We start from the raw sequence: 27,832 nt of genomic DNA, 5'->3' as shown, positions 1-27,832 counted from the left end.
GCAGCAATGTGGGGGCGGTGAAAAGTTCGAATATTCGCGTCCTCGGCATTACCTATAGGAATTTTTCACAAGCGAGTAGTGCAGTGCGCCAGAACTTAGTAGGAGCAGTGTCTGCTCAGACTGCGGCAAGGCGATGCCACAATTTCAGGGAGAATGGAACACAAAGGAAAAGTTTGGAGACATGAGAGCAAGTAAATTAGGAGGGTCAAGCAGACAGGATTATATAGTCACCTGCGGGCAGTCCAAATCCTAGACTGACTCGGAAGTTGCTCGGAAGGTTGACTCGCATTGACACAGTGGAATGGAGCATGAGTCAAACAGAGTTTATTACGTAATTTTGTCGGATGCACTTGTACTTTCCTAATGGGATTAAGATAAGATAATGCTATGATGCCCTGCTAGCTATGCGAGAGTCGGCGTCACGGTGACCCTCAAACCCGACCGAAACATCAACAAGATCCCCAGAAATGTAAAGAAACTGCTAAACCCGTGCTAAAGTTGGTCAGCCAATGGAACGCGAACAGTATAAGTACCTCATCCTTCCGACCATAATTTCCCTCAATCACCACCACCCTTATCACAATGCCCCACCATCACAACAGACACGAAGACCTTGCTAACGCACACGATCAGGTATACTAATTTATACCAATTGTTCAATACACATCATATCTAACCGTGAGCATCGCAGGTCGTTAATGCACACCATCAGGCAAAGCTCTCTCATGAGCTGATCGCTGCTGCGGCTTCTTACGAGGTGAGTTATCCTTATAATCGATCCTCCCATCGAACCTCAAAATATCATTGTAGGCCATGAAAGCCTACAATAACCACTGCGAGAAGAACGGCAAGCCTGTAAGCCACGAGAAGGCCAAGGAGCTCTTGTAAGTCTCTCGGCCTCGAAAGACATGATCGCAACTGACTTTGGTCACAGAGCCGGATTTGCCGGAGCCTTCATCGACCACATGGCCGAGACGAAGGGTGTACGTTTTATCCCAGTCGATTGTCTGTGCAACACATAACCTGACTTATTATTCTAGTTGGACATGTTAGACAGGCAAAAGGCCAAGCATCATGGTAAGTATCGCAGATCTTACTCGTGACACCCGAGCTGATTGTTCTACAGCGAAGGAAACTGCCTACGAAAGGTCTGGCTATTAGTCGTCCGCAGCGACCTCATGCAATCCAATACCCACCAATATTTAGCATCATTGATCCTCATGTAACATGAAATAAATGTCACCATAACATTATATACAAGCCTTTAAGGACTTTATGATATGCCTCATCTGATGAAATATATGTATAGATACAGACAATCCGTCAAAGTGAAAATGTCTAAGTCGCAGAAGTTATGGTCTGAGTACTGAACTTACAAGTGAAGGCATAAGTAGCGGTATACCAGAAATGTACATGTGAGTATCAATCAGCTGGTAAGATAAAAGATGAAATATACTATGGGGAGGCATACCTCCAGACAGGGTTAGCAATAAAGGATCGTTGTCCGAGAACTACGTCCGAGGTAATATCGTGCAGTGTAACCACTGTTCGAGAATATCTATAACGAGGCCTATAAATCTAGAGCAATGACACGAATATCGCGCATGACATTGCAAGCAGTGTCCACAAAATTCCTTTAGGACGATACGTGCATTCCGCACTAATATATTACACGAAGTTAGCACAGATGGACATGAGTCGCAACCGAGATGGGAACCCACCCGCTCGAACTACTACTGCCACCGGGCTGCTGGACCATCTTGACAGTTAATACCGCCACTAGTCCATCAATCGCATTTAGCCCATCGACAGCGACACTCTGATAGTGGTTGATGCCTTCGCTAGTGTTCTGTAGCAGCCCAGAGACGTACGTCACAGTGGTCGCATAGGTGAAATTATTAAATGATGTTTGCCCCGAGTACGTCGATGTGTTGGTGATGTTTGCTGTCGGAAGAATTGTCGATTGAGAAGTAACATTCCCTACGAGCCAGTCTCGACCTAGGTTATAGCTACGGAATATAAGTCGAAGGCAGTTGAGAAACAACAGGCACGCACCCATTAACTATGATATTATGCGAGTCTGCAACATGGTCATTGAAAATTCTTATCAAAGTTACTTCTCGGACGCACCAGCGATAGGCATTTCATATGAAGTTGCCATGAATATCGCGCCCGAGTCAGCGCTTTGCCCATCCTGTACCCAATAGCGAAAGTGGTTCCCTCCTTCGACAGTCTCTTGGCATGTTCCAAGGTTTGCATCGCCATAGTCCCACCGAATGACAGCGGTCTCGTTTACTGGAATATTGAGCTCTGAGCGGAGCCGAATTACAAAATAGAAGACGTACGGTCACCGTTCCCGTCGCCGAGATTAGCGGTTTGCTCGCTAGGGTCAGTCTGTCCCAAACACTCGGTCGAGAACCCAAATGACCTGCCTGCACGTAAGAACAGCTCCACGAGAACAGAGGACTGTGCTCACTGAAAATAATTGATGAGACCACCGTTTGCCGTAGTATCCTGCAGCACCTGAGAATCAGAATAGGCAGAGATGATGACGTTTATGGGTTCTCCAAGGCCCGGCGGATAGGTGTCCTGGACTTGCTGCATAACGTATTTCTTACATCAACACCCTACGGCAAATGGGACAGAACAAACGTACAGAAAGCATACTCCCGCCACCATCCATAGGGTTGTAGTATCCATAATTTGTCGATCGTTTGTGTGGACGTGCGGGCGCGGGTGGGCTAGTCGGTGGACCTCTAGCAGAAACCATTGCGGGCATCGGCGATGGTGCAGTAATCAGGACGGCGCTGAAGTACAACGTTAATAAGTATAATCGTACGTCTTTCGAATTCTGTGTGCCTAGACTTGGAGAGCGTCTATGACGTTCTTGAGAGTAGAAGCCTAGATGGGCCTGCCAACGAGAGGAAATATAGAAAAGAATGTTGTGAAGGGTAAAAACGTGTTAGCCATGCATTATTTTGTTCACGGTTTCCTTCAAGCGCTTTTCATTCTTGTCCTGTTACATAATCACTGTTCGGGACAATAAACTCCAACTCAATCTGACGATTCTCTTGTTTCTCGATTTCATCCCTGTTGCCAATTGAAGCTGTGTCCCTTTTTCTCAAAATAAAGTTTGACCTTACCTGCAGTGCAAATCTGGGTCTCATATGCTATAGCTAAACGCAGATTAACGTTCCAAGTCGTTTCATGAGCGTTTAACATCTAAAACTCCCGATTGTCTCGAGTCTTTGGCGCTTTGGCACTTGAGCCATATATGTGGTGGTTCGCGACGAAATTAACCTCTTCCGCACCTAATATTAAACCAAAGTTCAAGGCACGTTTATGCAGCGTGTTGAGCTGCTGCAGACCAGTTTTAGACGCTTACGTGCGGTTGTTCAATCCCCCCCGGTCTGGTACATCGAGATGCTCAGGTCCTGTAGGAATCAATCACTCCCATCGTTGATGCTGGCGCGACAGCAGAAAAAAGCCTGTCGAGGACATGGACTATATCACACCCACGGACGGAGAACAATGAATAAAATGGCTAATTCAGGTGCGCAGCAGCAACGTACTCACCTTGTATCCCACTAGCCGACGTAGCAACTTGGCACAGGTTTAGATCTGGTCGCGAACACGGGCGTGTATAGCAATGGACGCGCAACCTTCATTCATCACTTCCGAATACCACATTATAATGGCCTCGGCGCGCCAACTTTTCGCCACCGGGGCAGGAAGTCTCAACTTCAAGTTCTCACATTCTCTCGACTCCAATTTCGATCCGCATCGACGTCTGGAACATTACCTTTACTCAATTTCCGCTTTGAGCCCCAGTCTAAATCTCGCCGTCACATAATTATATGTACCGCGCATTCGTTAGCCGGCTAGGCTCTTCTTGTGAGTACATAAATACATACCGCATTATTACTTCAAGCTACCCACGCCTGGCTGCGTAGCGCGTCGCACGATCTGAGAGAATAAAGCTATGACTGCCAAAGCCATTGTCTGATTTTTGGCGAAAGGTCTTTTGCTCATCGAGCATTCCGCCCACGAAGAACACTAGCAGGCTTTCTTCAGCTATCTGCCCATGAAGAGCACTAGCAGGCTAGGCTCTAATAGGCATTTTTGCATGCTGTCAAGGACGCCTTTCAACCTCCACCTCTAAAAATGGTAGCGACCTACCGGTAGCGAATCTATTTTTTCGATTGAAAAATATATGGATCTGTGCACCCATCAGGCAGTTGCTCAACCGAATGCTGACAGATCTAGAGATGGACGTACGAACGCAAGAACAATTTGGTGGTACCAAGCGACCCGAAATCTCGATTTCGCCGTGCTGCGTGTCAGATTCTGTGAGCAGTCCATGCATACTTCTCTGTGATCTCTTGTTTACTTGTTCCCTCTCTGTCGCCGTGCCGCATTCAACCCCCATTGCGGTACGAACCACGCGCTCTGCAACCAAGGCAACGCGGCGCGGGCGAATTCTGGCTCTCTGTCCATCCTAACTCAGCGCCGATATGTGTGCGAGATGATATACCGCATCAGCATACCGAGTACTGGGAACTGAGGCATGACGTGTCGGATGCTGCAGACATGCTAGTGACACTTCTTTGTCGGGTCGACCACGCTACTACCACCTCACGTACTCACCACTCAACCATTTCAGAGATTTCATTAGACTGAGGGCGCAGTACAGTAGCTTTACTCACCGGTTTGTGTCATATAACGTTTGTGATGTCAAAGTATGTATACCGAAAGTGCGACTTCAACGGTATATATAGAGAATGGCTAACCGCAGCCCCTGGCAGTGACCACCATCAATCACCCCTAAGCCGCTGGTGCCGAGGAATTGATGCCGGAATCACACCCTGCCCCCGAGTAAAAGTAGTGTACACACACTCAGGGAGGACAGTCACTGATCACTTCCACATCTCGACAGAGAACCACCGTCCTGTTTGGGGTGTGACAGTTCGGCGAACGCCGTCCCAGAGATGCTGACTTAAGCACGGACGGTCTTGTCAGTTGCCTGCTGAGCGCTGAGGCTCGAAAGTGAGTATAGCGTTTGCAATGCTGACGTGCCCGTCCCCCAGATCCCATTGCTCGCTGCCAAGCACGTCGTGGAGCACATACTTTCCTCCATCATTGATGATACAGTGCTCCAGCAGCCCAACCCCTTCAGCTCACTCATCACTCTCTCGAACGGTTCCAGCTCGGCTGCAGACCCGAGCACCCCTGATGCACTAGCACCGGCCGAACTCAACGAGGCCAGTTCTTTCGCCATCATCTTTGGTGTTTCAGCTTTCGTCGTTCTCGCCGGAACATATCCCTGGTGGAGATCCATCGTCGTTCTCGCCGGAACATATCCCTGGTGGAGATCCTGCATTGCACGAGCCTTCCTTGGCAACAGTGACTGAAAGAGGCATCAACAACATCCCCAGCTTCGTGAAAATGAACACCGCCAGCACTTCCGGATCGTGTCCCACCTCAGATGGTAACGGTAATGAGGCATTTTGGAATGCTGATGCTGGTACTCATGACCGAGTGCCAGGTGCACTTCAACTTAGTGAAACTCAAGGCAGCCCTCGGAGCAACTGTCTGTCAGTCTCCTCTGACGAGCAGTCCCTTCCCTTTCCACTGCGATTCAGGCAGGACGGAGGGCCATCAGTTCAATACCTCCACATGTAAGTTTCAATGTGTCGCTCGCCTGCCTCCTTGTGACACTCATAATGGTACCACAGCTATAACATGACTGCGAAAGTGCTGAAGCAACACTGCATCGAATTCAGCCTCTCCCAGACGGGCAACAAGACCGTGCTAGTTGAACGACTGGAGGCATTCAGCCGCAATCCTGAGTCATGGAACAGGTGCGCGACTATTTTGACTTGATTCAACCTGGGAGCTGAACTGTTACTGGAGTGCCCACCCAGGTGCCCACAGGTCTCATAAGGGACCTCGAGTGAGGAGGCCTGTAGACAAGCCCAGGATGAGCCGTACCAAAAAGTCTACGCAGCGCCGCGCACAGCTCATTCCAGGCGCCAATGCTATCAATGGAACTGTGACTGTCACTGATCGATCAAAGGACACGCGCACCTCAGCTGAGGTTGCTGTACTGTTACCATGGGTGAGCCACTGTTTCTTTCCTCTTCTTTTTTTGATTCGTCTCTGTCATGTTGGACTGGTTGACCATTGGCCTGACAGGCCAAGATGATCTGCACGGAGTATCCATACCAGACAACAGATGGCACGGCTCCAGTCGCCGACGCTGGACCTAGTCATTATCCTATGGGTGGGATGCCTGCTGGCACGAGTGCACTCTCTGTCAGCTACATCAATGAGGTGAGCTTTCTTGCTGCTGTCTCTCCCACTTACTATGGACACGATGTGCTGACAGGTGCATAGTTGCAGGACACTATCATCCAAAATGCGAGTACGAGGCTTGTCAACCTTGTGCAAGATGCCCTCCATCAACCGGGCACTGCTGCATCCCTGCCTATACTAGGTGCCGAGGAACATGGGGTGGTAGCTACTTGCTCCACTGATATCATCGCATCGGGACACAGTGTGGCGAGAGAATCCCAGACACCAGCCAAGCCTGACACAAACAAGCCTCGCATGCTCAAGCTCGGAGATGGCACTATGCTACAACTGGACGACAGCGATATTCCTGATCCTCCTGCCATCAGCTTCTCAAACGACATCTCAAGCCTCAACAGCATGTGGGATGACCACACTGAGCACTGGCAAGGTGCATCGTTTATTGTCATCCAGGGCCACCCAATTGCAATCGAGCACTGGCCTGTACTCTATCGCTATGGCAGGGACCAGCAGTGGAAGGGGACAAAGAATAAGTGGACGGACTGGCGTGTGGGTGCAAAATTGAGCTGCTCCATTGCATCTAACTGACCTTCCTCTTCTCTGGGCATCCAGGACATCATTCAATGCTATCGTCAAGGCAGCCCGGAGGAGTTCTGGGCCAAATTCAGTATTGACGGAGAACACATGACCTTCACCACTATTATTCAGAAGCTGCGCGATGTGCGCAAGGAGACCCACTCCCACATCATGCAACAGGCATATGAAGAGTTTGGTGCCACGTTCAATGCTCATTTTACTTACCGGAGGGGGGGCAAAGAGTATGTCATGACCAAGCCGTCTGCTATTGCAAAAAGGTACACCGAGTTGACAGGCAAAGGTCCAGTGTGAAGTTTCATAGATAGGATTTCCTTTTGCACAGTACAATATTTGAGAATGGCAACCAGTAATACGAGTATCAGTGCCTAATGGCCAACAGACATACTGGGCCGCCGGCCCACCAAAGTTGAACTAACACGATGTTTCACTCAGTCCAAGCCCTGACAACGGAGATTTTCATCAACCTATGGCTGCGATGGTTAACCCTGTGCAATGTTTTCCTGGTCTGTATGGGGTGCTTTCAGGATCTGCTGCTGGCCTCGAGACAGATGATATTGAAGAGGACGTTGCAGCAGAACAGGAGACTATAATTGAGCCCAGCACTGGTCTCGAAACGATGAATACTGGGTCAATTCATGCTCCTGATTTTGCTAAACTGCAGGAGACTCTCATGGAAGCTTCCAAGGGTGTCACAGATGGCACAGATGCCGAATACAAGAGGTGAATAGTCAGCAACTCGTTTGCCAATGGGTCACTTACTACTATGCTCCAGGTTAATGAATTCATGTGTCTCGTTTGCTATTGGGATCCACCTTCTGGGGCCAGATGAAGAATTCTTCAGCAAGAGACCACGGGCTGATGCTCCTTTGATAATTGTAGCATGGATTATGAACACGTGAGTGCCATCACTCCATGGAGCCAATCTGTCGTTCTAATGCTGACATGTCTGACACGGAAGCTGTGACTCTATCAATCTTGATGGCACTACAAAGCCATCTGCCCAGGAACGGGGGACATATGGACATGCTCAGAAAATGCGAGCCTCAATGACCTATGCCTTTGGTAAGCTCAATGGTCTTGGGAACATGCCATGGCATGAATCCGATGTTGGTGCCACCATGGTTGGCAACCCTTCAATCTCAGTTGAAGTTTCATCTTTCATGTGTTCACTTCGGAGACGCAAGGTAGTGCTTTGTGATTTTGGGTGATTTGAGGCTGATCCAACTATGCTAGGTTCAAGCTGGTGAGGTTGCAAACAGTGCCCGTGCTATAACATCAGTGAGTCATGTTGAATATTTCAATATCTCATTGGTAGGAATTGTTCACAGGAAATATTACTTCGACTGTACCATCACAACCACCTTCCTGAGAACTGGACTGTCCAGCCATATCAACCTGGCGAGCGAAAACCTGCAGGAGGCTCTAAAACTGCTGAAAGCTTGGACCACTGGGGTGGTGGGCGTGTCCGAAGGCTTCTGCAGGCTGCATATACAGTGGCATTCTTATGTATGTTGCGGTTTGACTGAGGTCCTCAAGATACAGGTCCATGATCTTCATGTGGAGAACAATCAGGTTGTGCTGTATCTCCCCTTTCGCAAAACCCACCAAAATGGAGGTCTGTGTTCAATCTGTATTTAAATTGCAAACTATGATTGAAATATATGATTGTAGATATTAAACCCTTTCATCTCTGGACCCTCTCATCTAATGAAGCCCATCTCTGTCCTACAAGAGCACTTGCTGCTTGGCTTGATGAGTCACAGATAACAACAGGCTATGTTTTCCGAAAAATGGCATCTGGTGACCGGATAGCAGTGGCAAATAACCCTATGGTGTGTGATTGATGTGTACCTCAATGAAAACAGCTAAAGGTACCCCTCTAGTCCTCAGAACAGTTCTTAGAGCTGTTTCGAAACAACCTTCTTGACATAAATATTGACCCTGCCCCTTATGGCACTCACTCATTTCGTCGGGGAGGCTGCCAATATTTGCATATAGAAAGGCGCTGGCCCTTGAGAAGGATTTGTGAGTGGGGGGGGTGGAGCACTGAATTCACCAACATGACAATAGTCAAGTATCTCATATCTTCAAATGATGACCCTGCAGAGCCAAGGGACCATTTTTTCAATCCCAACCAGCGTCCAGCTATCAAGTGTCCACAATGTGGCCGAGGCTGCTTATGTGCTTGATTGTAGTAGGGTGACAAGTACTGGTGAACTTTGACATCACAATAATGGCCTCATTTCCTGTCGTACCCGAGACCAAACCAATAGCATTAGTTCATAATACTATACATGTGATGAAAAGCTTCAGAGGAGATACAAGTACAATATGTCAAGCTTTGTATCAAAGGGTGAGATCAATCAATTCACAATCATCCTCGTTGTCACCCGTGAGATCAATTATAATACCATCTGCAAGCACTACTTCATCTTCCTCTTGTGTGAGGTCAATAATGCTCGCAGGAGAGGCAGCACCCACAGGGACCACACCTGCAGATGATCCATGGACCACATGCGATGTCGACAGTGAACTACTCTATCCATTTGTCAGCATGAACGACGACAATGTTGTTAATAGACATACCTCAAGTTGGGGAACCACGCGCGATGTTGACAATGAACTACTCTATCCATTTGTCAGCATGAACAACGACAGTGTTGTTGATAGACATACCTCAAGTTGGGGAACCACACGCGATGTTGACAATGAACTACTCTATCCATTTGTCAGCATGAACGACAACGGTGTTGTTGATAGACATACCTCAAGTTGGGGAACCATGCACGATGTCGACAATGAACTACTCTATCCATTTGTCAGCATGAATGACAACGGTGTTGTTGATAGACATACCTCAAGTTGGGGAACCACACGCGATGTCGACAATGAACTACTCTATCCATTTGTCAGCATGAACGACGACAGTGTTATTGATAGACATACCTCAATTTGAGGATCACCTGAAGACGACAGGAACATTGTCTGCACCCAACAGTCATAGATTCGGTCAGCAAGCCATACTCGAACATACTTATGCAAGTCATCCTGACAGCCTTCAGCTGACTCTTCAAGTAGCCGGAGTGTGGCTTTCTTAAGTGTATCAGTGGGCACGTCACTGTTATGCCCCGAAATTCCTACAATTGCCTTCTTTGGGCGTGATGCACGGTTGAGAAAAACAGCCCTTGTGCAGCCCGAGGCAAGGTCAATCTGCATCAAGTTAGTATATTCAGATAGAGTGACACGGTCCACAGACCTCATTGCTCATAGGTGAGTTATTGGCAAGGTCCTCCAGAAGCTCATGCAAGATGACAACAGGCCAGACAGTAGTGCGGAAAGTGCTGAGAAGCTTCTTTGAGTCCCAGCCCAGGAGCTGCTGAATAAGAGCTGCAAGCCGAGCGAGGTTAGGTGGGGTTGGAGGTCGCAGTTTGGGCAGCTCAGTGAGCGGAGTCACAGCAGGATGTGCATACAAATTGATGATTCCTGGATTAGGGAAGGAATCAGAAAGTGAGCGAGCGAGGGCTGGATGTGATCGGCCCATTTTGCCAGTTGGATCGCTTGCAAGGTGATATTCAGCAATGTTCCGCCACTGTTGGAGGGACAAGTCCTGGTTACCACTGTGCATGGCACTGCGTAGCATATTATTGTCCATGCAGCGGACCAGACCAAGTGCAGTCTCGCGTCCGCACCCTGGAAGACCATTCTGAGACAGATGTTAGTGGCAATTGATCTCCGCCGAACGGCAGCTCGATGCTTACCTTATCATAATCACCCCCACAGCAAATAGCAATGGTAACAAAAGCATCACCAGTAAGAGAATGGTCGACGTGTTCCTGGATGGTGCTGACAGTATAAATCTTGATGGTGTCGGACAAAAATGTCGAGCTAAGGCAGGAGGACAGGGTCAGGAGGACATGGACGTGGAAGAAGAACACTGACTTTCGAAGGACAGTTTGGGCACCAAATACAAAGATATCACTGTCATCTGTCATGACAGTGTCGATGATACCAGCCCTGTTCATCAAGGCCAGCTGCGCCTCAGCTTCCCCCGCAGCCTGGATATCAGGCTTGAATAACATAAGGATAGAGGACAGAAAATTAAACGCACCACAATCCACTCAGTGTTGAAAGCATCCAAGATGCGCTGCGTTGGCTTCACCATCCAGTGTTCATTCAAAGACACTGTATGTCCTCGCTTGACACCAGGCCGCTGATTACCATCATAGCAGAAGATAAGTTGCAGTGGATACTGGGCGAGTCGGGCGAGTCGGAATAGAAATGTTCGTAGGGCGGGATTCTGCCCAGTCTGAGTATGCGCTCGGTGCCACTTGCCTTGTTGGCACTGTTCGAACCATCCGCTGGATGGTAGTAGACATTAGTGTTAAATGTGGACGCAGCTGATGTCCAAACGCTGACCTTGCATCAACACCCACCACATAGGGCAGGTGAGGGGCAGGCCCTATGTAGCGGCCCTGGAGGGCAAGAGAGACAACAGGTACCGTTTTTGCGGCAGGCTCAAGTAACTGTAAAGCCAATGAGGTCCGAAATCGTTTAAGTGGCAGGCACACATACCTCCCACAGGCCATTTATGCCCATGATGATGACAAGTAATCCCTTTGGTTTATTGTTGCGCACTGGTGTATCTAAGCTAGTGCACAGATGTGTGCAGGAACAAGTTAGTGTGCTGCCCCCTAAAAAATGCGCACATGTTTACCTATGTTTGCCTTCAGAGGAGGGATGCGATGTTGGGTGGGACTTTTGCATTGAGCAGTAAAAATTTGCGGCAGAAAGGTCTGATCGGTTACATTCTTCCATGATCCATTTTGCGGTTGCTTTAGGTAAAGAATCAGATCATTGCGTCATAAGCATTCTGGCAACCTGGACTTACCACCGTTCTACTAGAGGCAGGATTGCCATAGTGGATTTTCGGCATTGGAAGGACACATGTGACTAAGGTAGGGTCGGGGGATACAGCGAGGTTTGATACTCTAGCGCCTGTACTAACAGTCACTTAAACACATGAAAAAATGAATGTGTCACTTACAGAGCGTTGGTCGGACGTAATCGGGTTGTTGATGCCAGCGCTGATAAGCGCCAGGCAATCCTGGGGTTCTTGGACGAGTTTGATCATCAAGAATGAGAACTCAAGTGGAGGTTTTTGCGTATAATGTTGATCGTACATCTTCGTTGGAAGGACACGCATGAATAAGATAGGGTCGGGAGGTAGAGCGATCCCAGCATGTTGCAAGAACAGCGAGCTTTGAGGACATGCATGACTAAGATAGGGTTGGGGGATACAGTGATCTCAGCGTCTTGCAAGAATGGTGAGTTTTGATAATCTAGCGCCTGTACTAAGAGTCACTTAAACACATGAAAAGACGGATGTGTCACTTACAGAGAGACAGAGTGGCCATGGTAGTGGATTGATGGCGTCGAGAGGACACTGCAGAAGCTGTAGGTTGAGGATCAGATAATGGTGCGCATGCCTTCTGGCATCCTGGACTTACTAAGTTACCACCGGCCTACCAAAAGCAGAATTGCCACCATTGACGCTGTTGAGAGGGCACGCTAGTTGACAGAGATATGATCAGGGTCAACCATGTCTTGCATCAACACAGAATTTAGGACCTACAGACACAGCACCGAAATAGACGCCAAACCAGCGAGCACCACAATAGATATATCAGACTTGGGACTGTCTTTAGCGCGCGTGCGACTGTCTTTAGCACGCCAGGACGGTCTTTTTCTTTGCCGGATGGTGGATATGAGCGTGGGTCCCTTGGTTTTGGCAGAGAATCCTGCCCGTCCCACTAGAGTTTCTTGGGCGAAAAAAGACCCTCCCAAATGGTGTGACATCGCGGACCTATCTTCCGAACCGCATGGAGCCTTTGCTAACTCAATGTGGCAGTAGCAGCTCGATGCCGGCAATGGAGCATTCCTGCAGGTACTACACTAGTCAGCACACATCTTCAAATCCAAACTGTCTCTACTCTCACAAACCGTCTCTCCTTTTGAAAACTCGTGCTCCCATTCGTTTCCAGACCCCATGCCTTCGGTGAGTGGACTACCCATACCCAAACTTCCTCCGCATTTTCTCGTGCGCAAGACTCAGACGCCCGTGTGGTGTGACGTGAGGGCCATCATGATCACTGCACTGCGATGAACTTGGCACCTGCTGGGCCTTGGGATTCTTCATCGTTTTGGCTGGTGCTGCAACGAGGGCAGTTCAGAAAAGAGACGTTTGGCAGCGTCGGATCTCGCGCCTCGTTGAATTCGCGTGCCTCTAGCTGAGCGCTGAGGGGTGTCCGGTGTCTCTTCTAGCGCCGATCGCGATTTGTCCAAACTTTCGACGGTCACCTGGTCACTGTCCGTCACTGCGTGACCGTCCGTGACTGGACCGTGGTTTTTTGCGCCGGCAGCCATACTTCCACATCGAAAATAATTTCTATTGGTTTTAGTAAGTTGCTCGATTCAGAGCATGCTACCCACACGACCCGATAGTGAAAGAATTTTTTCGAGTGTTTATTGAACTATATCATGATCCGCTATCATCTCCCAGAAACCCTTCCTTTCCTAACCCAGTTGAACGGTCCCCCAGCGTAGCTAGCCTTGCCTCCGGTCGTTCTTGACGTCCTCGGCTTGACGCTGTCCAATGGTTTCTGACACTGCTCGTATAACCGATCTGCCGCTTGAAGTATTAGAGCACATTCTGGTGATTTTGGATCCTCTTGATGTCGCAAGTACAGCCCAAGTATGTCAACTCTTCCGCGGGCTCGTCTACTCTGCCGATGATGAGCATTTCTGGCGAGCTCTTTACTTGGCGCAATCATTTGATGACCCCCGTCAAGCGGTCACATACCTCGGCAATCGCCGGACTGACATCAAATGGAGGGAGGAACTACAAAACATCATCCGCGCGAGGACAGTCGTGAATGATGTTACTGTCTGTCGACCAGATGAAAGATGTCAGGTACTACGAACCCTGCTTGACATGGTGACGAATTTACCGCCTCTACCTTTCCCTGAGAGCGAGCCGACGTCCCGTAATGTGGTGTGGATGCAGACGCTCCTGCAGGACGGCGAGTTCCTTGATCTGGAGAGCCATTCCCATGAAGAAGAACAGCTGCGCGCACGCCTGCACACATGGTTTGGGTTGACTGACAGAGACGCTTTGGCAACGAAGAGAGTGGTTTCCCGAGCGTATGTTTACAGCCAGCGCAACTACCTGCCGTCAAACAGCTTTGGGCCTTTTATGCGAGATGGGAGTGGGGTGGTCAATTGGGTGCATATGCAGAAGCTCGCACATGTCTTCGCTAGCGCGTTGGTGGAGAAGGAGGAGGATGAAGAACTTGCTTTTGAAATTTGCTCCATGAGCCTGCCTTTCTGTCAGGGCGTCATACCGCCCAGTCTGGATCTGAGCCGAGAGACTGATTGGGCTGGCGTCGAAGGCTTGTGGCGGATCTCTTATTGTTTCATGGATCACCGGGAATTATTAAGTGAGTCATCAATGTTCTTGTTCTTCAGTTGTCTCTGACGTGGCACATTGCTCCCGTCCAGTTTACAATGATCCCAATGTACGTTCTACTGCCCTTGTTACCTATGATTATTGTGCCATCTGACAGACATTTACAGTTGCCAGAGGACGAGCCACTTGATCACACTATATTCGAAGATGGAGAGTTAGAGGAGACGTTCAGCGCGGTAGACATATTTTTCCGTGTGATCAATGTGGAGCGAGACCCGGATCATCCGACCCGACCAAAAATCAACTACGTAGGAGAGATGGATGGCAATTTCTCCATCGTTGGCTACGTCAAACTCACGCCTGACCACCAGGTACGGTGGCACTTCGTAAGTACACCAGACAAGTCAATTTGTTCTCGCTGACGCCAAGATCGGGTATAGGTCGCTGGTAACGGAGATCAGCCAGTGTGGTGGTATGGTCCTTGTGCTTACATTGTTCATCATTTGGTAACCATATACTCTAAAACAGGGGGGAAGCGATTGTTATGGGCAACATCCGTTCTCAATATGGAGTTCTTGGGGCTTGGTCTACGACCTTGCATGACCCACAGGATCCCATCGGTATGTGCAAATATTTTCAGGTCGATTTCTCACATCAGCGGCTAACGCCCTGCCTTGGCAGGTCCATTCTGGATGCAGTGCCAGCATCCTATCGAAGACTGACCTCTATTGTTCTCGCCTCCGACCATCTAACGCCTTTGATGACCGTAATGTCATTCTGAACGACTGCTACGAACAAAACCAGTCACAAAAAAGTTGTACATAGTATGTGTTATTCGGGTTTTTTTTTGGGACACATAGGGTACCTGTCTGTGCGGCGGGTGTAATATAGACATTGATCGAATACGTTTCCGACTCGGAATTGATCATGATCATGAGTCATTCCGGAGAACCACACCAGTCCTAGTCAGGAACACGAGCAAATGATGATCAGTGCACTGCTCCGAGTAGACTTGAAGCCAAGTTCTGCTGGTAACTACATGTGTACTAGTGACGCTTCCTTGCTCTAATGAAATCATGAAACCGTGTGAGCCTGGTAATCCTAGGCGCCACATGCATGCATGAAGATTCGCTTCTTGCTGATAACAATCCGATAAGACCTCTTTACTCACCACGCTAGCCTCGTTAAGCCAACACATGACGATCTCAGTCCTCGTCGTCTGCCTCGGCAACATCTGCCGCTCTCCCATGGGAGAAGCCGTGCTCCGCAACGAAGCCCTCAAGCGCGGCATCACCAATATCCACGTCGACAGCGCTGGCACAGCTGCTGCACATATCGGGGAAGATCCTGACGAACGGTAAGCACCCTTCATACTCTCGTATGACTCCCAGACTCAGGCTACTACGGCATCGTGGCACAGGACTATCGAAGTATGCGGCACGGTATGCCATGCTCCTTTCCTCGCCCAGCATCTTAATATGTACGTAGGAGCACTATCGTGATCGTGCAGAAAAGCGTTCCTATATCCCACTCTGCGCGACAAGTCCGCGCGTCCGATTTCACGTCTTTTGACTATATACTCGCAGCTGATGGGTCTAATCTCCGCGCGCTGGAACGGCATGTGGGTCGTAGGGAGGGATCGAAAGCGGTAGTGAGGCTTTGGGGCTCTTACCTCCCGGATAACAAGCCGATTCAGGACCCGTATTATGGGGGACTGGTGAGTCCGTTTTGGTGTCGCGGGATTGGACTCTGATGGCACGTGCGCAGGATGGGTTCACAGAGGTCTACGAGCAGTGCGTGAAGCTTTCAAACGCGTTTTTGGACGAGGTCGCTGGGAAGAAGAGTTATGGGGACAATTCAACGGATGGGACTCGTTGTCATAGAGCAGGAATGGAAGATACCCCATAATACCTGTTTTTTTGGTATGCTCAAGTTTGGAATATCTGAAATTATTATGGAGCGCTTCGTCTTCCAAGCGCTAGCCTGATGCCGACTTCTCCGGTTTTTGTCAAACATTATTATGCGATCTTTGATTTCGGGAAGGCTTCTTGTCTTCTTCATCAATCGGAATCGAGATCTTCGTCTTCGCCATGATGGGGTTGGTACAGAAGAACTCTACTTATTGGTAGTAACTTACAATTTGGAACAGGTGATTTCCAACCAGTGCATTTGAGTTCAGAACGCATCCCCCAGTATTATACAGTGGCGCTAGTCTTACCCTTCTTCACCGAGGACTGTACCCTGTAAGGGTCACGGGAGATCAAAATCGGGCCAGCTATCATCCAGTACAATTCACCAGTCTTTCGAGTCTATACCGCCATCTCGTCATCGAATGAGACGCGCGGCGCTGCTAGATTGAGAATGCTATTCGAAATTACATGAGTATTCAAGTCCTCTGTATGTGTACAAGCATCCCTAAGTAGAGTGCAGATCTGAGCAAGAATCGTGTCGTACAAATGGAAATAAAAAAAGGAAGATGACAACGGATGTAGCGCGGCCTTTCCACTGGAGGAAGGTTAAGATAGGGATACATACATACACTCTAGGAACAATCATAGCTGCACGGTAAACTTCAGTCTGCCGTCCGCACACGGCTCGCACTTCACTTTGTCCATGTTTTCCACCACAAAGTGGGCGCCAACGTGCTCGATGTGCTTCCTCTCATGGCTGGTGCACACAGCAATTACGATGGCACCGCTAGCCACGCCTGCGCGGATCCCACTTGGGGAGTCCTCGAACACGACACAGTTTTTCGCAGAAAAACCGAGTTCGCGAGCAGCGAGGAGGAATGGGTCTGGGGCAGGCTTGCCAGCCTTGAGACGCTTGTCGTCTGCGGTAATGGTTACCTTGGGCGGGGTGATGCCAACGCGAGTCATGCAACCATATGCTGCAACGATAATTAGCATGATACTTCATCGTAAATAAAAATTCGCATACCATATGTTTTTGCACCTGAGGTGGCGACAGCGTAACGACCTTCAGGAATGGAGCTCATCATCCTTTTAACACCGGGCAAAATCCGCACTGAGCGATCAACACTCGTTGCTTCCTGTTGCCAAGCCTCGAGAACGTGTTTCTTCTGATTGGCCTCGAACATAACGATGTCCTGCTGATCTTCTTCCATGATGGAGTCTTCGAATTGGGGACCCTGGCCGTAGACGGCAACTTCGGGTACGACGGACATAGTCAGCATATTATTTAGCTTGCTGGCAAATGATGGTCGACGAGGTGAGACGAATGACGATGCACGAGAAGAAGGGGCAGAATTGCTTGGCGAGAAGGAAAGATCAGGGGTCGCGGAGCCGGAGCTAAGAGGGGAATTCAAGACAGGCGAGCTCGCGGGTGAGTTGAGCTGCGAGCCGGGACCGTACTTGTTGTAGGCATCGGCGAAGAAGAGGATGCTCTTCTCGAAATTTTGGACCTCGTCGTCCATCTCATGTGCCTTGATATGGGGCTTAAATTGGGCGAGATTGTCGACGGCGCGCTTGCCATGGGTTGCAGCAATAACGTAAGCGGGGTCTTGACCAATGTCTTTGGCGACTTTACCCCAGGCTGCCTCGACAGCTGCGATGGAGTCCGTGAGGGTGCCGTCCTGTAAAGCACTGGCAGAGTTAGATTTGGAATCCCAAGAGAAGAAAATACACACCATGTCGAATAGGACAGCGTCGGCATAGAAAGTGTGAGCGTTCTGGGAGGACATCATGATTATTTCGTTGAAAGATGTGGTGAGGAGGGTGTATATGAAAGGGTGCGAGACAAGAGGGGCTGCTGGAGATGAGAGGGGATGAAGGAACTGACTTTTAGTGAATTGCTGAGCTCATCTTATATACTTTCGCGTCTAACAAACCTCCTTGTTTTGTTTAGTGACGTCAAGGGATATAAAAAATTGCTAGAAGATGCCGCTGCCAGTGGAGTTGCCTTGACAGAGAAGGTTACCAATTAATTTCGTGGCAGGTTGTATCCGTTTCATCAGGTAGTGTCGATAGGTTCAGTGACAGTTGCCGAAGCCCGGACATGGATTGGCGACTTAACAGGAGGGCTTGGGGTGCCGGGCAGGACGACAAGCGAGATCAATGAACTTGAAGAATTGCCTAATCGAGGAGATGGCTTGAAAAACCAACGTGCCCGTCGGCACAACGGGTACTAGTTTTTACAAAAATTTGGTCTTTTTGCCGGGATCTGTATACCTAAATTGGAGCAAATAGCGTGACATATGTGAGACAGGTCAATATGTTGGTAGTTATCGTTACCATTACTGGAACATATCATTTGACATTTATGGGACAGCGCATTTTCGCGAAGTCTATCTATTTTAGTCACCCTTATTTCCGTGCGGACCGTGTCTCCCCTTACCACTCCTCATCCGGCGGCGCGTCCGTGGCAAATAGATAAGCTCGCTCCCATCATGGTATAGGCCAACATCCCCTAAGCTCAAAGTGCTACAGGCATCACCACTTTCTCGTTCGCAAGAACCTGATCCAGCCAAGTGGTTCTCATGTGTCATTCCAAAACCATGTGGTCGGATTGGCCCCCTGGCAGACCCTCGTTCACAAGGTTCACAACCTCTTTCTTCGTGCCTGACGCCGCATCTATTCGCGCACGGTCAGGGGGGAGCAATTCGTCCAATATGTACTTCTGCTTGTATCAGACGCGTTCCAGTTAGCTTCTCTCTTCTCGGCAAGCAGCTCCTGTTAACTGTTTCGCGAAGGTTCAATCAGACCCTGCACCGTACAACATGATGGTATCCATTCACTCGGTAGACGCCATTCATTCATGTATTCATGAGCTGTGGCGTTTCCTTTGTCAATCACAAATACCGTGGGCTCTCTCGCCGAAGCGGGAACGCCATCGACGTCATGTGAATTCGTTGGAGCCCTTGGAGCTTGTTTATTAATCATATAGGCCGAAGTGGCAGTGATGATAAGTATACCTTGTCATCCAACCAGTCACATATATGCTCTCTCCACCCCAAAAACAATCGAACCTGATCAACTGCGGATGTCAGCGATAAGCATCGACCGGGTCTTTCAGCCAGCCGCAAAAACGCGCTGTCCATGAATCGGTCAAACCGTCCATCGGCTTCGAAGGTACCGATAAGCAATGCTTTTTGTCGACAGCCAGTCGCAAAAGAAGTCAAACTGTCAGTCAACTTCATGTATCAGTGATAAGCGCTAGCATTGTCATCATCTTCCAGCCTGGACCAAGAACAGTTGAAAAAAAATCGCGCTCTCACCCGTAAAGCAATCACAACGCCGCATGTCGGCAATCGCATTAAAACCGATGAAGTTCTTGATGCAACAACTCGAAGGAACTCGTCAGGGTCTTTGGCACCAGATCTGCAGGGAATGAAAGCTTCACTGGGTAGGGCGCTGGACAAAGAATCAGCCGCACAACCAGAACTGGCGTTCACCGAGCCCTGAAAACCAACAAGCTTGGCAACATCAAATGATCTCTGCCGTTCTGATCGACATTTTTTTTCACTCTTCTCCCGTGCTAGGCGCGATCGCAGAGGCAGGTCTTGTGCCCCGAGAACTTGGGATAGGAGAACAAAGCACGTTTGCTTGCGAATGTGGTGTATCATTTCGTATTTGAGGATATTTAATATATGCGTAACTCGTATGGTAGTGTCGACGCCAGCCGCCTTGGCGTAGGAAAAGAGCGGTGGTTCGTCGGACAAGGTGTCTGGAAGCACTTCATTGTGAATGCGCAGGTAGGCAGAATAGTGACGAGTCTAGCCTGGAAAGACTTCTTCGAGAACGAACTGAGCTAGTCTCCACAGCGGCTGCCTTGTCGGCGTGGGAAAAGGGCAGTTGGTGGACCGTCGGACAAGGCGCCTGGGAGCGCGATCAAACTCCGCTTACAACCACAGGAGAGTATCGAATGCAGAATCTATCGCAAACGAACGAATTCCAGCATCGAATTGCATGACGAAAAGACTGCATACATGTAGTACAATAGTAGAAATGATAAGTCCTGCTCGATACCATACATACCTGCACTCTTAAATTTTGTCCTGGTGACAAAGAAACACTTAATTGCAAGGAAACTTGAAGCAGCAGTTGGACTTCTCGAGGGAGATGTTGGTATTGGGAGTGGTAAGACTGTTTTCTTCTCCCTCCCGCTGTCAGTTGATGAGACGGAAAGTATTGCCGTGGTTGTGTGACCTTCAACAGCTTTAATGACAGATCAGGTATGTAGTAGAACGACTAAGATTCAGCCAAAGCACTCTACGAGGTGCGTGGGCATGCGACAATTCAAGTTGTACAAGAGTGGCGAAACTCACCCAGAATAAAGGATATTGTTTCAGGCAAGTTACGCATCATTACAGTAACTCCGGAAATTGCGATATCAAAGACATATCGAGGAGCTGTTTTTTCAAAGTCTGCATTCAGTCAGCACCTTCGCGTGCTGTGCGTAGATGAAAACGCACTGTGTTAGTCCATAAGGGTACGTCCCACCAAGACTATGACGATATGAATCCTGCGATGTCAACTTTCTTTCTGAAATAAGGCGAGTTTACTCTGCTGCCCATTCGAATGCTGTGAACTGCCGAGCGCATGTTTTTTTGAGGGGTCCTTATGTGAAAGGAGTCAGAATTGAGCCATAGCGAGACAATCCTAATTATCAGCGCGATGTCACGGTGTCGCGTTCTATGTAAGACGCGTAGTTCACACACATACCCGTCTAAGTCAAAGTTGGAGATTGACTTGTATTCTATTCGTTCAGTACTACACATACACCTTGCTGCCGTTGTAAGGCGGCCGGTCATGGCTCCACGTAACTTGTGCGTAACTGTAATCAGGAGCAAGGTGAATATGTGGAGTCAAAGCATAAGGTCTCAAACCATAGGCATTCCCAAGACTATACATAGCAGAGCGTGGTACCCGGACGTTGAGAAGGACGGCAATTTTTTTTAGGAGACAACAGAAATGATGTCATCATGTCATGGGATCACCGAGGAGCAGCCCTAAGTTGCGGCCGCTATACATAGCTGAGCGCTGAGCTCTGAACCATTTGAGGAGCGTTGTGTCCCAAAAACTTCGACCTATCACGGAAGTTCAGTGTGATTACACGGGGATCAAATGCATCAAAACTTTGATTTAGGGAGCGACGGCAGTACCCTCACCTCCACATAATGTCCGACTACCCTTCCAACAGAACCTCCGTAGAACCTGCCACAGAGCATCCCTCAGAATGGCCACTCTCCCACAATCCCACCCCCTGCACAAGGGCATCACAGCAGCCTTCCACTTCTGCGCAAAACGCAACTTCGACAAGAAGAAACGTTACCCTTCGCCTCTCCATAACCTCGCTAACGAGTTCAAGATCGACTCCTCACTCACAGAAACCATCAACCCCGTGCGCCACTATCCAGAATGGAAACCTGACGTTACCCTCAGTATCGCCAACAAAGCGCAGGAAGCACTCACCGAGGACGCGGAAGCTGAAGAAGAGATAAGGGTATACTCAGACGGATCAGCGGTAGACGGAGGCGTAGGAGCAGCAGCGGTGGTGATGACGGATGGAAGAAAGACTAGGGAAAAGATATTCCACCTAGGAAGCATAGAGGAACACACGGCGTATGAAGGAGAAGCGGTAGGAATGGTCTTAGCCGTGCAGCTGATCAAGGAAGAGATAGAGGCGAGAGGAGGAACCCCGCGCACTATGGCATTGGGAGTGGACAACCAAGCCGCAATCAGAGCAACCATTCTCCAATGGAAACCCGGACACTACCTCCTCGACACCTTCCACGACGACCTCCGAAAGATCCTCCCAGATGACGACGGCAGAAAGCTAACTATACGATGGGCTGCAGGCCACACAGGCATCCCAGGCAATGAGGAAGCGGACCTTCTAGCAAAGAAAGCGGCTCGGGGAGAGTCATCGGCCCAAAACCAGCTCCCAGAATCACTCCAACGCAGAGGACGCACCCCCACTCTCATCACGCTCCCCATCAGCAAATCCGCTCTCAAGCAAACGTTCAACGAAGAGATAAAACAGGAAGCACGTGAAGTATGGAGAAAGTCCCCCCGGCAACCAAAGCTCAGCAGCATAGACGCTTCCGCTCCGTCCAATCATTTCGCCCGCATCACAGAGGAACTCCCTCGTCGCCACAGCTCCCTTCTCCTCCAGCTCAGAACAGGTTACGTACCTCTCAACAAACATCTTCATCGTATCGCAAAACTCCCATCCCCCATCTGCTCCTCGTGCCATCAGAAGGAAGAGTCAGTCTATCACTACATACTGGAATGCCCCGCCTTCATCCGTCCACGCAACATCTTGAGAAAGTCCCTGGGAACCCGCAATCTCACGCTGAAGGAACTGCTCAATGACGGAAAGGCCATTCGTAAACTGCTCACCTTCGTAGCACAGACCAAACGCTTCCAGACCACGTTTGGAGACGTCACCCCACCCAAAGAACGTGAACGATCGTAATACTGGCCGAGGCCCCCGGAAGCTCCCTATAATGTTCGGCCAAAATTTTGCGTTTTCCTTGTCCGTTTTTGCCTATTTGACGCCCTGGGGGGCCATAAACGAGGAATTACTGTAAAAAAAACATAATGTCCGAAATGTGTCCTCGTCGAATGCAAATTTGTCGCACCACGCAAACATGTATTGTAGAAATGACAAGTCCTACTCCGAGTCGATGCCATGCCTGCAGTCTCAAAGCTTTGTAATTTTTGCCTTGTTGAGGTTGACCTGGCGGCACTGGCGAAACGCGACGAAGGTAACTAGCATAGTACCCGACCGTCATTTCTCAGGCCGAGGGCGCGAAGCTGAAATGTGTTGCAGTCTGCTCATAGGTTTTAGAATGACTGGGACTGGAGCCCGGGCACTTTATGACATGTGCGTGAGCATGTGACAATTCAAGTTGTACAAGAGTGACAAAACTCACCGAGAATAAAGGATATTGTTTCAGGCATTATAACAGCATCTCGATATCTGAGGTTGCTGTGTTGTCAAAGTCCAGCGCCTTTGTGTGGTGTGCGTAGACGAAACACGCTGTGTCAGTCTACAAGTGTACATTCTGGCGCCACGGTCAACTTTCTTTCTGAAATAAGGCAAATTTGCTCTGCTGCCAATTCTGGCGCTGTGAACTGCCGAACAAAAAGTTGAGCACTTTTTGGGGGAGTTCTTAATTATGTGGAAGGAGATAGTACTCGAGTTGAATTTAGCCATGGCGAGACGATCTCAATGATCAGCGTGATGTGTCACGTTCCATGTGAGACGCGTTCATAGCCTTTCCCATTATAGCGGAGAATTATCCTTTGGGTCGATTCCTAATTGTGAGAATCCGCTCGACATCCAAATTCAAACTAATCCGTCTATCGACGGCTTGCCTCATACTACCGTGACAGAACGGGCTAGTCACCAGTCTACTAGGCCCTCCAGCTACACCCCGATCCCCGCAAACTCCTTGCCTCTTCCCATATGGATACAGTTTTTTCTGCTCGTAATGACGAGCCTGATTATCTCCCCACTGAAACAACGCTGAAAGACATCTCAAATGCTATCACCAAGGATGAAGAATATCCTATTCCTGTCGGCGTGTTCGCGGATATCTGAAAATGCACCTTTCATATCGATCGGATATCGGTCAAAGTTCGTTTGCTGTCTTTTGTCTGTTTATCTGTCTAAATTTTGATTTTGCAGGTCGCAGTGAAAGCAATACCAATGTTCACCTATTATCCTGAAGGAGCAAAGACAAAAATAATCCAGGCGAGTGTCTACCGAAGGACTGAGTCTATTGCTTACACCACGGGCGCCACTTCGTGGAGGATAAAGCGTGAACTCGGGATACGTGCCGCCCTCAATCATGCAAATATTGTACCCATTTATGGTTATACGTATAGCTTCAGCTCACTTCCAGCGATAGTCACACCTTTCGCAGAAAATGGTAGCCTGGTGGACTATCTGGAGCGTGAGGGTGCGGTTCTTACTCTCGTCAGACGATTCCAGCTGGCAGAACTCCAGTACGGCCAAGCAAGCAGAGCGACGTCTTTTCGTTCGGCGGTATCATGTTGCAGGTACGCCCGGAATATTCTCAACTTGTTGATGATGTCATGAGCGCTGCCTTTACTAAGGTCTTCACCAATAAAATTCCTTATTATTACCTCCGGGATAACCACATGATCGTCCTGCACATAGCTAAGTCGGAAACGCCCTCCCGAACTCGTTATCCTGAGCTCCCTGAAAAGTATTGGCCATTTATCGAGCAATGTTGGTCTACTGATCCTCAGGGCCGTCCATCGACGGAGGAAGCCGATGTGACGATCAGGAATGAATTTGACTCGCTGTCCAGAACTAGTTGATTCTTGCACTGGTCTTTCTGCTTACAGTCCAGCCAGCCAGATAGATGAACCTAGGCGTCAGTATAGTAAATGTATACGGTTCACTCTTATATTATTGACCTGTACTGTATTCATTCAGTACTAAGTGCTACCAACTTGCACTGTATTACCCAACATACCTTATTACCGTTGTATTAGGTGGCCGGTCATGTGCATGAGTCCGCGTAACTTGTGCGTAACTGCAGTCATTATCAAGGTGAATATGTGGAGTTAAGGCACAAGGTCTCAAACCACAGGCATCCTCAAGACTATACATAACAGAGCGTGATACCTGGACGTTGAGAAGGACGGCAATTTTTTTGGGGGACAACAAAAATGATGTTATTATGTCATGGGGATCACCGAGGAGCAGCCCTAAGTTGCGGCCACTATACATAGCTGAGCGCTAAGCCACTTGAGGAGCAGAGATACTCGTTGTGTCCCACCATGACAAGCTTCGACCTATCACGGAAGTTCAGTGTGATTACACGGGGATCAAATGTATCGAAACTTTGAATCATGGAGTGATGGAAGTACCCTCACCTCCACATAACGTCCGAGATGTCCTCACCGAATGCAAATTTGTCGCACTAGTGCGGATGTATTGTTTTTTTTCACGACTCGGACTTCTAAAACGCCACGATAGTGATACAAGGGCTCCACTTGAGTCATTTTGAATCGATGATAAACAAGAACGCTAACCAGTTGACCCCTCGCGGTCCGATAACCATGAAATTACTAGTAATGGCAGATCTGGAAGCTACTGACACGATACGTCAGCACGCAACTAGCACCCATGACGGCTGTCTTACCACGAGTAGACAGGGGCGAAGGAGCTCTTTCCGCTGAGCTTCGCAATTGGCTGGAGTTTGGAGTATGATTGATGCGCAGGACACGGCTGAGCTTCTCGGTGTCGCAATGCGCTAATCGAAATCCATGGTCGTTAAATGAATTTCAATGTCGTTCAAAGCAGCGTAAGTGTAACTCGTCAACCAAGCGGAGTTTGAAAGTTTACTGTGCGCCTAAGTCAGTATACGGTCTGGTGTATATTCTGAGGCATTGTTTAGTTCATCGAGGATGAAGGCAACACTGAATGTAGAGGTGACTTGGCTCAGGTCTGATAAAAGATCTCCGTACGTGAATAGGACAAATCCGTTCGATCTTTCAAAAGAAGATTATGTCTATTAGTCGTCGTCATTTATGGACTGCTGAATCTCATTCTTCCACAAATCTGAGAAGTCGTTGATGTCCCGACCGCTACTCAGCGCCAGTGCTTCCATTGGCAACATGTTGTGTTGGTAAGCTGGTGCGTTACGCGATGCGAGCGGATGTAAAGGCGAGTCGATGATACGGAGCTCGGGTGCGCTTGACCCCTGCGTGAAGACCGACAAAAGCTCTTCGTACGTGAATAGCAGGGGATCCGTTCGGGGTGCGTATGGGTTGAAGTCTAGGACATGTCCCCGAGACAGATCACGTGTCATCAACACGTCGAAGATGTCTTCAGAAGTGTAATGAGTGCGCGGACTACGACAAAAACAATGTGACACATACAGTCTTGTTGTCCATGCCATTCTGACTTGATCTTGTCCTCCCAAAAACCCTGAAGCGTTTCTACGATCTTGGTTTGTGTTTGCAGCTCGTTCATGAAGTCATAGAAATTCGTATCGCGTTGTGATATTCCTGTACGAGCGTCGTTCGTGGCTTGCTGGAACAATAGTCAGAAAACAGGACGTACCTATGAGACGGCCTTCGCGAACAAAACACCTGAACTCGCGACTCCGGTCTATAGGATACCATTTCCTCAAGACAAGTTCGAGTTGGTACAATGGCGGATTCGAGGGATCGCATTGGCATCCCTCAAAGACCGCGTCGATACTTAGATCGTGTGATATGAAGTCCGAGGATTTCAGTAGAATGTAGACGTCTGATGGAGATGTGCATTTGAGAGGCGAGGATGGTGGTAGCACCCATGATGCGTCCTGCGTTCGATGTGAACGGGGATCAATTTCGATGGAACGACCTGACCTTTGGTGAAGAAAAATTGAGCTTGGGGAAAATGGCGCCGTATTCTTTGATGATTTGTCTTATCCGCTCATCTAGATCGGGGAAGGAGAAGGATTGCCCAACTGCAGCGTCGTCCTCATCCTCTTGGTCCGAAGGAGAGCTTTCTGCGGGACTGGCAGTGGGAAGTGAGTACGACTGAAACAGATGGTGATTGTAGCCAACTGACACGTTTTCCGAGCCTTCTGGTACGAAAATGCCGTCCGAGTCGAGGTATTCCTTGAATGCTTGACTCAAGGGACGGATGATGGTGCTTTTGATGCTAATGGAGGAAAATGTCGGATACCATGATGAAAATTGGAAGGAAAGTAGATGATCTGGTGTTTGTAAAGGAAAGATGGAATGCGATGACATGTCAGTCTAAGTACAGGTTGATCGCTCCAGTTGTTGAACCCATGACTGCGGGTCAGTCATCAATGCATCACCCCTCATACGAGTACCACGGTATTCAGTCTCTGACCCCCGGTACGTAATAATCATAACGAGCATCTTAACCTACACGCTTTCATTGTGACCGCCTTATGCAGGACGAGTCTCGCCAAACTTGGGGATATAATCTAAGTACGCCGTTATCGTTTTCTAAGTATTGGAAGTGTCGCATTCAATCATTCACAGTATGCGGTTGGCCAATCAGGATAGAATTAGGAAAGCTTTATGATAATCTTCAAGAATACCAGTAGTATTTCGACGGAGGACCTATCATATTCGTGCATGGTATACTCGGGCATAAATACCTAACGTGCGATGCAAAACACATCGTATAACAAGACAAGATAGACAAACAGCGAGAAGAGAGAAGAGAGAGCAGACAAAAAAACAATCGGAGAGCCAGCCAGGGCAACTATGGGACCAAGAATAAAGTTAATGAGGGGAAGAATCGGCCAATGCTCGCCGAAAGAGTCCATGTAGTCGAGATGAATGCCAGGGATATAATGCACAAATGGCGGAAAAGAAAAGAAAAAGGCAAATTACAACTCGGAATTCTTTCCAGTCATCAGTGCGTAGTCACCCACAGTTGTCAATTGGACTTACTTTGGAAAGAGGCAGGGAAACACACACAACGACC

The 27,832-nt window shown here is 48.8% G+C and overlaps 13 protein-coding genes across 13 annotated transcripts; 8 read left to right on the top strand and 5 right to left on the bottom strand.

Annotated features, from left to right (window-relative positions):
* The first annotated feature begins 514 nt into the window (after nucleotides 1–514).
* F5891DRAFT_1277848 (uncharacterized protein) lies at nucleotides 515–1,343 on the top strand. The gene is made up of 6 exons (XM_041370289.1): nucleotides 515–633; nucleotides 692–757; nucleotides 811–884; nucleotides 935–983; nucleotides 1,041–1,077; nucleotides 1,127–1,343. The coding sequence occupies exons 1-6, from the start codon at nucleotides 583–585 to the stop codon at nucleotides 1,159–1,161; spliced, it is 312 nt and encodes a 103-aa protein (XP_041226755.1). The 5' UTR covers nucleotides 515–582; the 3' UTR covers nucleotides 1,162–1,343.
* F5891DRAFT_1030337 (uncharacterized protein) lies at nucleotides 1,344–3,004 on the bottom strand. Its single transcript, XM_041361566.1, has 8 exons — nucleotides 2,860–3,004; nucleotides 2,657–2,807; nucleotides 2,477–2,598; nucleotides 2,346–2,428; nucleotides 2,131–2,295; nucleotides 2,056–2,080; nucleotides 1,722–2,009; nucleotides 1,344–1,660 (listed from the first exon to the last, which is right to left on the bottom strand). Exons 2-8 carry the CDS (start codon nucleotides 2,777–2,779, stop codon nucleotides 1,579–1,581), a joined length of 888 nt encoding a protein of 295 aa, XP_041226754.1. The 5' UTR covers nucleotides 2,780–2,807; nucleotides 2,860–3,004; the 3' UTR covers nucleotides 1,344–1,578.
* Nucleotides 3,005–5,343: 2,339 nt separating this feature from the next.
* F5891DRAFT_265546 (uncharacterized protein) lies at nucleotides 5,344–6,302 on the top strand. The gene is made up of 4 exons (XM_041371137.1): nucleotides 5,344–5,494; nucleotides 5,546–5,678; nucleotides 5,736–5,861; nucleotides 5,914–6,302. Exons 1-4 carry the CDS (start codon nucleotides 5,446–5,448, stop codon nucleotides 6,203–6,205), a joined length of 600 nt encoding a protein of 199 aa, XP_041226753.1. The 5' UTR covers nucleotides 5,344–5,445; the 3' UTR covers nucleotides 6,206–6,302.
* A 304-nt stretch (nucleotides 6,303–6,606) lies between these two features.
* On the top strand, nucleotides 6,607–7,200 carry F5891DRAFT_950945 (uncharacterized protein; the record flags this gene model as incomplete). Its single annotated transcript, XM_041374999.1, has 2 exons — nucleotides 6,607–6,861; nucleotides 6,925–7,200. Coding segments are annotated over 2 exons (531 nt in total), but the record flags the coding sequence as incomplete, so codon positions are not given.
* Nucleotides 7,201–7,943: 743 nt separating this feature from the next.
* Nucleotides 7,944–9,098, top strand: F5891DRAFT_1128214 (DNA breaking-rejoining enzyme; the record flags this gene model as incomplete). The annotated part of the gene is made up of 6 exons (XM_041364256.1): nucleotides 7,944–8,093; nucleotides 8,143–8,187; nucleotides 8,295–8,402; nucleotides 8,437–8,539; nucleotides 8,581–8,741; nucleotides 8,793–9,098. 6 exons carry the CDS (start codon nucleotides 7,944–7,946, stop codon nucleotides 9,096–9,098), a joined length of 873 nt encoding a protein of 290 aa, XP_041226751.1.
* Nucleotides 9,099–10,138: 1,040 nt separating this feature from the next.
* Nucleotides 10,139–11,236, bottom strand: F5891DRAFT_950995 (PIN domain-like protein; the record flags this gene model as incomplete). Its single annotated transcript, XM_041375004.1, has 3 exons — nucleotides 10,139–10,612; nucleotides 10,668–10,964; nucleotides 11,018–11,236. Coding segments are annotated over 3 exons (990 nt in total), but the record flags the coding sequence as incomplete, so codon positions are not given.
* Nucleotides 11,237–13,447: 2,211 nt separating this feature from the next.
* F5891DRAFT_265258 (uncharacterized protein) lies at nucleotides 13,448–15,201 on the top strand. Its single transcript, XM_041371135.1, has 6 exons — nucleotides 13,448–14,405; nucleotides 14,467–14,483; nucleotides 14,542–14,760; nucleotides 14,815–14,846; nucleotides 14,903–14,994; nucleotides 15,056–15,201. The coding sequence occupies exons 1-6, from the start codon at nucleotides 13,562–13,564 to the stop codon at nucleotides 15,094–15,096; spliced, it is 1,245 nt and encodes a 414-aa protein (XP_041226749.1). The 5' UTR covers nucleotides 13,448–13,561; the 3' UTR covers nucleotides 15,097–15,201.
* Nucleotides 15,202–15,510: 309 nt separating this feature from the next.
* On the top strand, nucleotides 15,511–16,652 carry F5891DRAFT_265267 (phosphotyrosine protein phosphatase). Its single transcript, XM_041371136.1, has 5 exons — nucleotides 15,511–15,731; nucleotides 15,795–15,816; nucleotides 15,885–16,091; nucleotides 16,142–16,472; nucleotides 16,524–16,652. Exons 1-4 carry the CDS (start codon nucleotides 15,571–15,573, stop codon nucleotides 16,280–16,282), a joined length of 531 nt encoding a protein of 176 aa, XP_041226748.1. The 5' UTR covers nucleotides 15,511–15,570; the 3' UTR covers nucleotides 16,283–16,472; nucleotides 16,524–16,652.
* A 23-nt stretch (nucleotides 16,653–16,675) lies between these two features.
* F5891DRAFT_1163916 (HAD-like domain-containing protein) lies at nucleotides 16,676–18,550 on the bottom strand. Its single transcript, XM_041365341.1, has 3 exons — nucleotides 18,021–18,550; nucleotides 17,312–17,966; nucleotides 16,676–17,261 (listed from the first exon to the last, which is right to left on the bottom strand). The coding sequence occupies exons 1-3, from the start codon at nucleotides 18,075–18,077 to the stop codon at nucleotides 16,927–16,929; spliced, it is 1,047 nt and encodes a 348-aa protein (XP_041226747.1). The 5' UTR covers nucleotides 18,078–18,550; the 3' UTR covers nucleotides 16,676–16,926.
* A 145-nt stretch (nucleotides 18,551–18,695) lies between these two features.
* F5891DRAFT_1030293 (uncharacterized protein) lies at nucleotides 18,696–20,246 on the bottom strand. Its single transcript, XM_041361565.1, is given in 5 exon segments — nucleotides 18,696–18,906; nucleotides 18,918–19,069; nucleotides 19,128–19,249; nucleotides 19,305–19,366; nucleotides 19,608–20,246. 4 exon segments carry the CDS (start codon nucleotides 19,953–19,955, stop codon nucleotides 18,978–18,980), a joined length of 624 nt encoding a protein of 207 aa, XP_041226746.1. The 5' UTR covers nucleotides 19,956–20,246; the 3' UTR covers nucleotides 18,696–18,906; nucleotides 18,918–18,977.
* Nucleotides 20,247–22,743: 2,497 nt separating this feature from the next.
* On the top strand, nucleotides 22,744–23,576 carry F5891DRAFT_1030280 (uncharacterized protein). Its single transcript, XM_041361564.1, has 3 exons — nucleotides 22,744–22,919; nucleotides 22,977–23,210; nucleotides 23,271–23,576. Exons 1-3 carry the CDS (start codon nucleotides 22,842–22,844, stop codon nucleotides 23,277–23,279), a joined length of 321 nt encoding a protein of 106 aa, XP_041226745.1. The 5' UTR covers nucleotides 22,744–22,841; the 3' UTR covers nucleotides 23,280–23,576.
* A 427-nt stretch (nucleotides 23,577–24,003) lies between these two features.
* F5891DRAFT_265044 (uncharacterized protein) lies at nucleotides 24,004–24,610 on the top strand. Its single transcript, XM_041371134.1, has one exon. The coding sequence runs from the start codon at nucleotides 24,050–24,052 to the stop codon at nucleotides 24,440–24,442; it is 393 nt and encodes a 130-aa protein (XP_041226744.1). The 5' UTR covers nucleotides 24,004–24,049; the 3' UTR covers nucleotides 24,443–24,610.
* Nucleotides 24,611–25,889: 1,279 nt separating this feature from the next.
* Nucleotides 25,890–27,120, bottom strand: F5891DRAFT_951130 (D123-domain-containing protein; the record flags this gene model as incomplete). The annotated part of the gene is made up of 5 exons (XM_041375017.1): nucleotides 25,890–26,203; nucleotides 26,257–26,385; nucleotides 26,441–26,684; nucleotides 26,731–26,881; nucleotides 26,936–27,120. The coding sequence occupies 5 exons, from the start codon at nucleotides 27,118–27,120 to the stop codon at nucleotides 25,890–25,892; spliced, it is 1,023 nt and encodes a 340-aa protein (XP_041226743.1).
* Between the last annotated feature and the right edge of the window lie 712 nt (nucleotides 27,121–27,832).

Source organism: Suillus fuscotomentosus (assembly GCF_016647785.1).
Source record: "Suillus fuscotomentosus strain FC203 chromosome Unknown F5891scaffold_23, whole genome shotgun sequence".
NCBI classification, from domain to species: Eukaryota; Fungi; Basidiomycota; class Agaricomycetes; order Boletales; family Suillaceae; genus Suillus; species Suillus fuscotomentosus.
This window is presented reverse-complemented; position numbering and strand designations above follow the sequence as displayed.

What these genes read in the sequence shown, in the direction of transcription:
- F5891DRAFT_1030280 (XM_041361564.1), top strand. Translation starts at nt 22,842, where the DNA reads ATGTTCGGCCAAAATTTTGCGTTTTCCTTGTCCGTTTTTGCCTATTTG. An exon ending in GGGCCATAAACGAGGAATTA is followed by an intron (nt 22,920 to 22,976) that starts CTGTAAAAAAAA and finishes AATTTGTCGCAC; the next exon opens with CACGCAAACATGTATTGTAG.
- F5891DRAFT_265044 (XM_041371134.1), top strand. Translation starts at nt 24,050, where the DNA reads ATGTTCACCTATTATCCTGAAGGAGCAAAGACAAAAATAATCCAGGCG.
- F5891DRAFT_265258 (XM_041371135.1), top strand. Translation starts at nt 13,562, where the DNA reads ATGGTTTCTGACACTGCTCGTATAACCGATCTGCCGCTTGAAGTATTA. An exon ending in GGAGATCAGCCAGTGTGGTG is followed by an intron (nt 14,847 to 14,902) that starts GTATGGTCCTTG and finishes ACTCTAAAACAG; the next exon opens with GGGGGAAGCGATTGTTATGG. An exon ending in TGACCCACAGGATCCCATCG is followed by an intron (nt 14,995 to 15,055) that starts GTATGTGCAAAT and finishes CTGCCTTGGCAG; the next exon opens with GTCCATTCTGGATGCAGTGC.
- F5891DRAFT_1030293 (XM_041361565.1), bottom strand. Translation starts at nt 19,955, where the DNA reads ATGATACACCACATTCGCAAGCAAACGTGCTTTGTTCTCCTATCCCAA. An exon ending in GTGACTGGTTGGATGACAAG is followed by an intron (nt 19,250 to 19,304) that starts GTATACTTATCA and finishes ACAAGCTCCAAG; the next exon opens with GGCTCCAACGAATTCACATG. An exon ending in GAATGAATGGCGTCTACCGA is followed by an intron (nt 19,070 to 19,127) that starts GTGAATGGATAC and finishes TTCGCGAAACAG; the next exon opens with TTAACAGGAGCTGCTTGCCG.
- F5891DRAFT_1277848 (XM_041370289.1), top strand. Translation starts at nt 583, where the DNA reads ATGCCCCACCATCACAACAGACACGAAGACCTTGCTAACGCACACGAT. An exon ending in TTGCTAACGCACACGATCAG is followed by an intron (nt 634 to 691) that starts GTATACTAATTT and finishes TGAGCATCGCAG; the next exon opens with GTCGTTAATGCACACCATCA. An exon ending in GAGAAGGCCAAGGAGCTCTT is followed by an intron (nt 885 to 934) that starts GTAAGTCTCTCG and finishes CTTTGGTCACAG; the next exon opens with AGCCGGATTTGCCGGAGCCT.
- F5891DRAFT_265267 (XM_041371136.1), top strand. Translation starts at nt 15,571, where the DNA reads ATGACGATCTCAGTCCTCGTCGTCTGCCTCGGCAACATCTGCCGCTCT. An exon ending in GGGGAAGATCCTGACGAACG is followed by an intron (nt 15,732 to 15,794) that starts GTAAGCACCCTT and finishes ATCGTGGCACAG; the next exon opens with GACTATCGAAGTATGCGGCA. An exon ending in ACCCGTATTATGGGGGACTG is followed by an intron (nt 16,092 to 16,141) that starts GTGAGTCCGTTT and finishes GCACGTGCGCAG; the next exon opens with GATGGGTTCACAGAGGTCTA.
- F5891DRAFT_265546 (XM_041371137.1), top strand. Translation starts at nt 5,446, where the DNA reads ATGAACACCGCCAGCACTTCCGGATCGTGTCCCACCTCAGATGGTAAC. An exon ending in TCCCACCTCAGATGGTAACG is followed by an intron (nt 5,495 to 5,545) that starts GTAATGAGGCAT and finishes ACCGAGTGCCAG; the next exon opens with GTGCACTTCAACTTAGTGAA. An exon ending in AATCCTGAGTCATGGAACAG is followed by an intron (nt 5,862 to 5,913) that starts GTGCGCGACTAT and finishes CTGTTACTGGAG; the next exon opens with TGCCCACCCAGGTGCCCACA.
- F5891DRAFT_1030337 (XM_041361566.1), bottom strand. Translation starts at nt 2,779, where the DNA reads ATGCCCGCAATGGTTTCTGCTAGAGGTCCACCGACTAGCCCACCCGCG. An exon ending in GTGGCGGGAGTATGCTTTCT is followed by an intron (nt 2,599 to 2,656) that starts GTACGTTTGTTC and finishes TACGTTATGCAG; the next exon opens with CAAGTCCAGGACACCTATCC. An exon ending in GGCAGTAGTAGTTCGAGCGG is followed by an intron (nt 1,661 to 1,721) that starts GTGGGTTCCCAT and finishes GTAATATATTAG; the next exon opens with TGCGGAATGCACGTATCGTC.
- F5891DRAFT_1163916 (XM_041365341.1), bottom strand. Translation starts at nt 18,077, where the DNA reads ATGATGTCCTCCCAGAACGCTCACACTTTCTATGCCGACGCTGTCCTA. An exon ending in ACGCTGTCCTATTCGACATG is followed by an intron (nt 17,967 to 18,020) that starts GTGTGTATTTTC and finishes AGTGCTTTACAG; the next exon opens with GACGGCACCCTCACGGACTC. An exon ending in CTCAGGTGCAAAAACATATG is followed by an intron (nt 17,262 to 17,311) that starts GTATGCGAATTT and finishes TTATCGTTGCAG; the next exon opens with CATATGGTTGCATGACTCGC.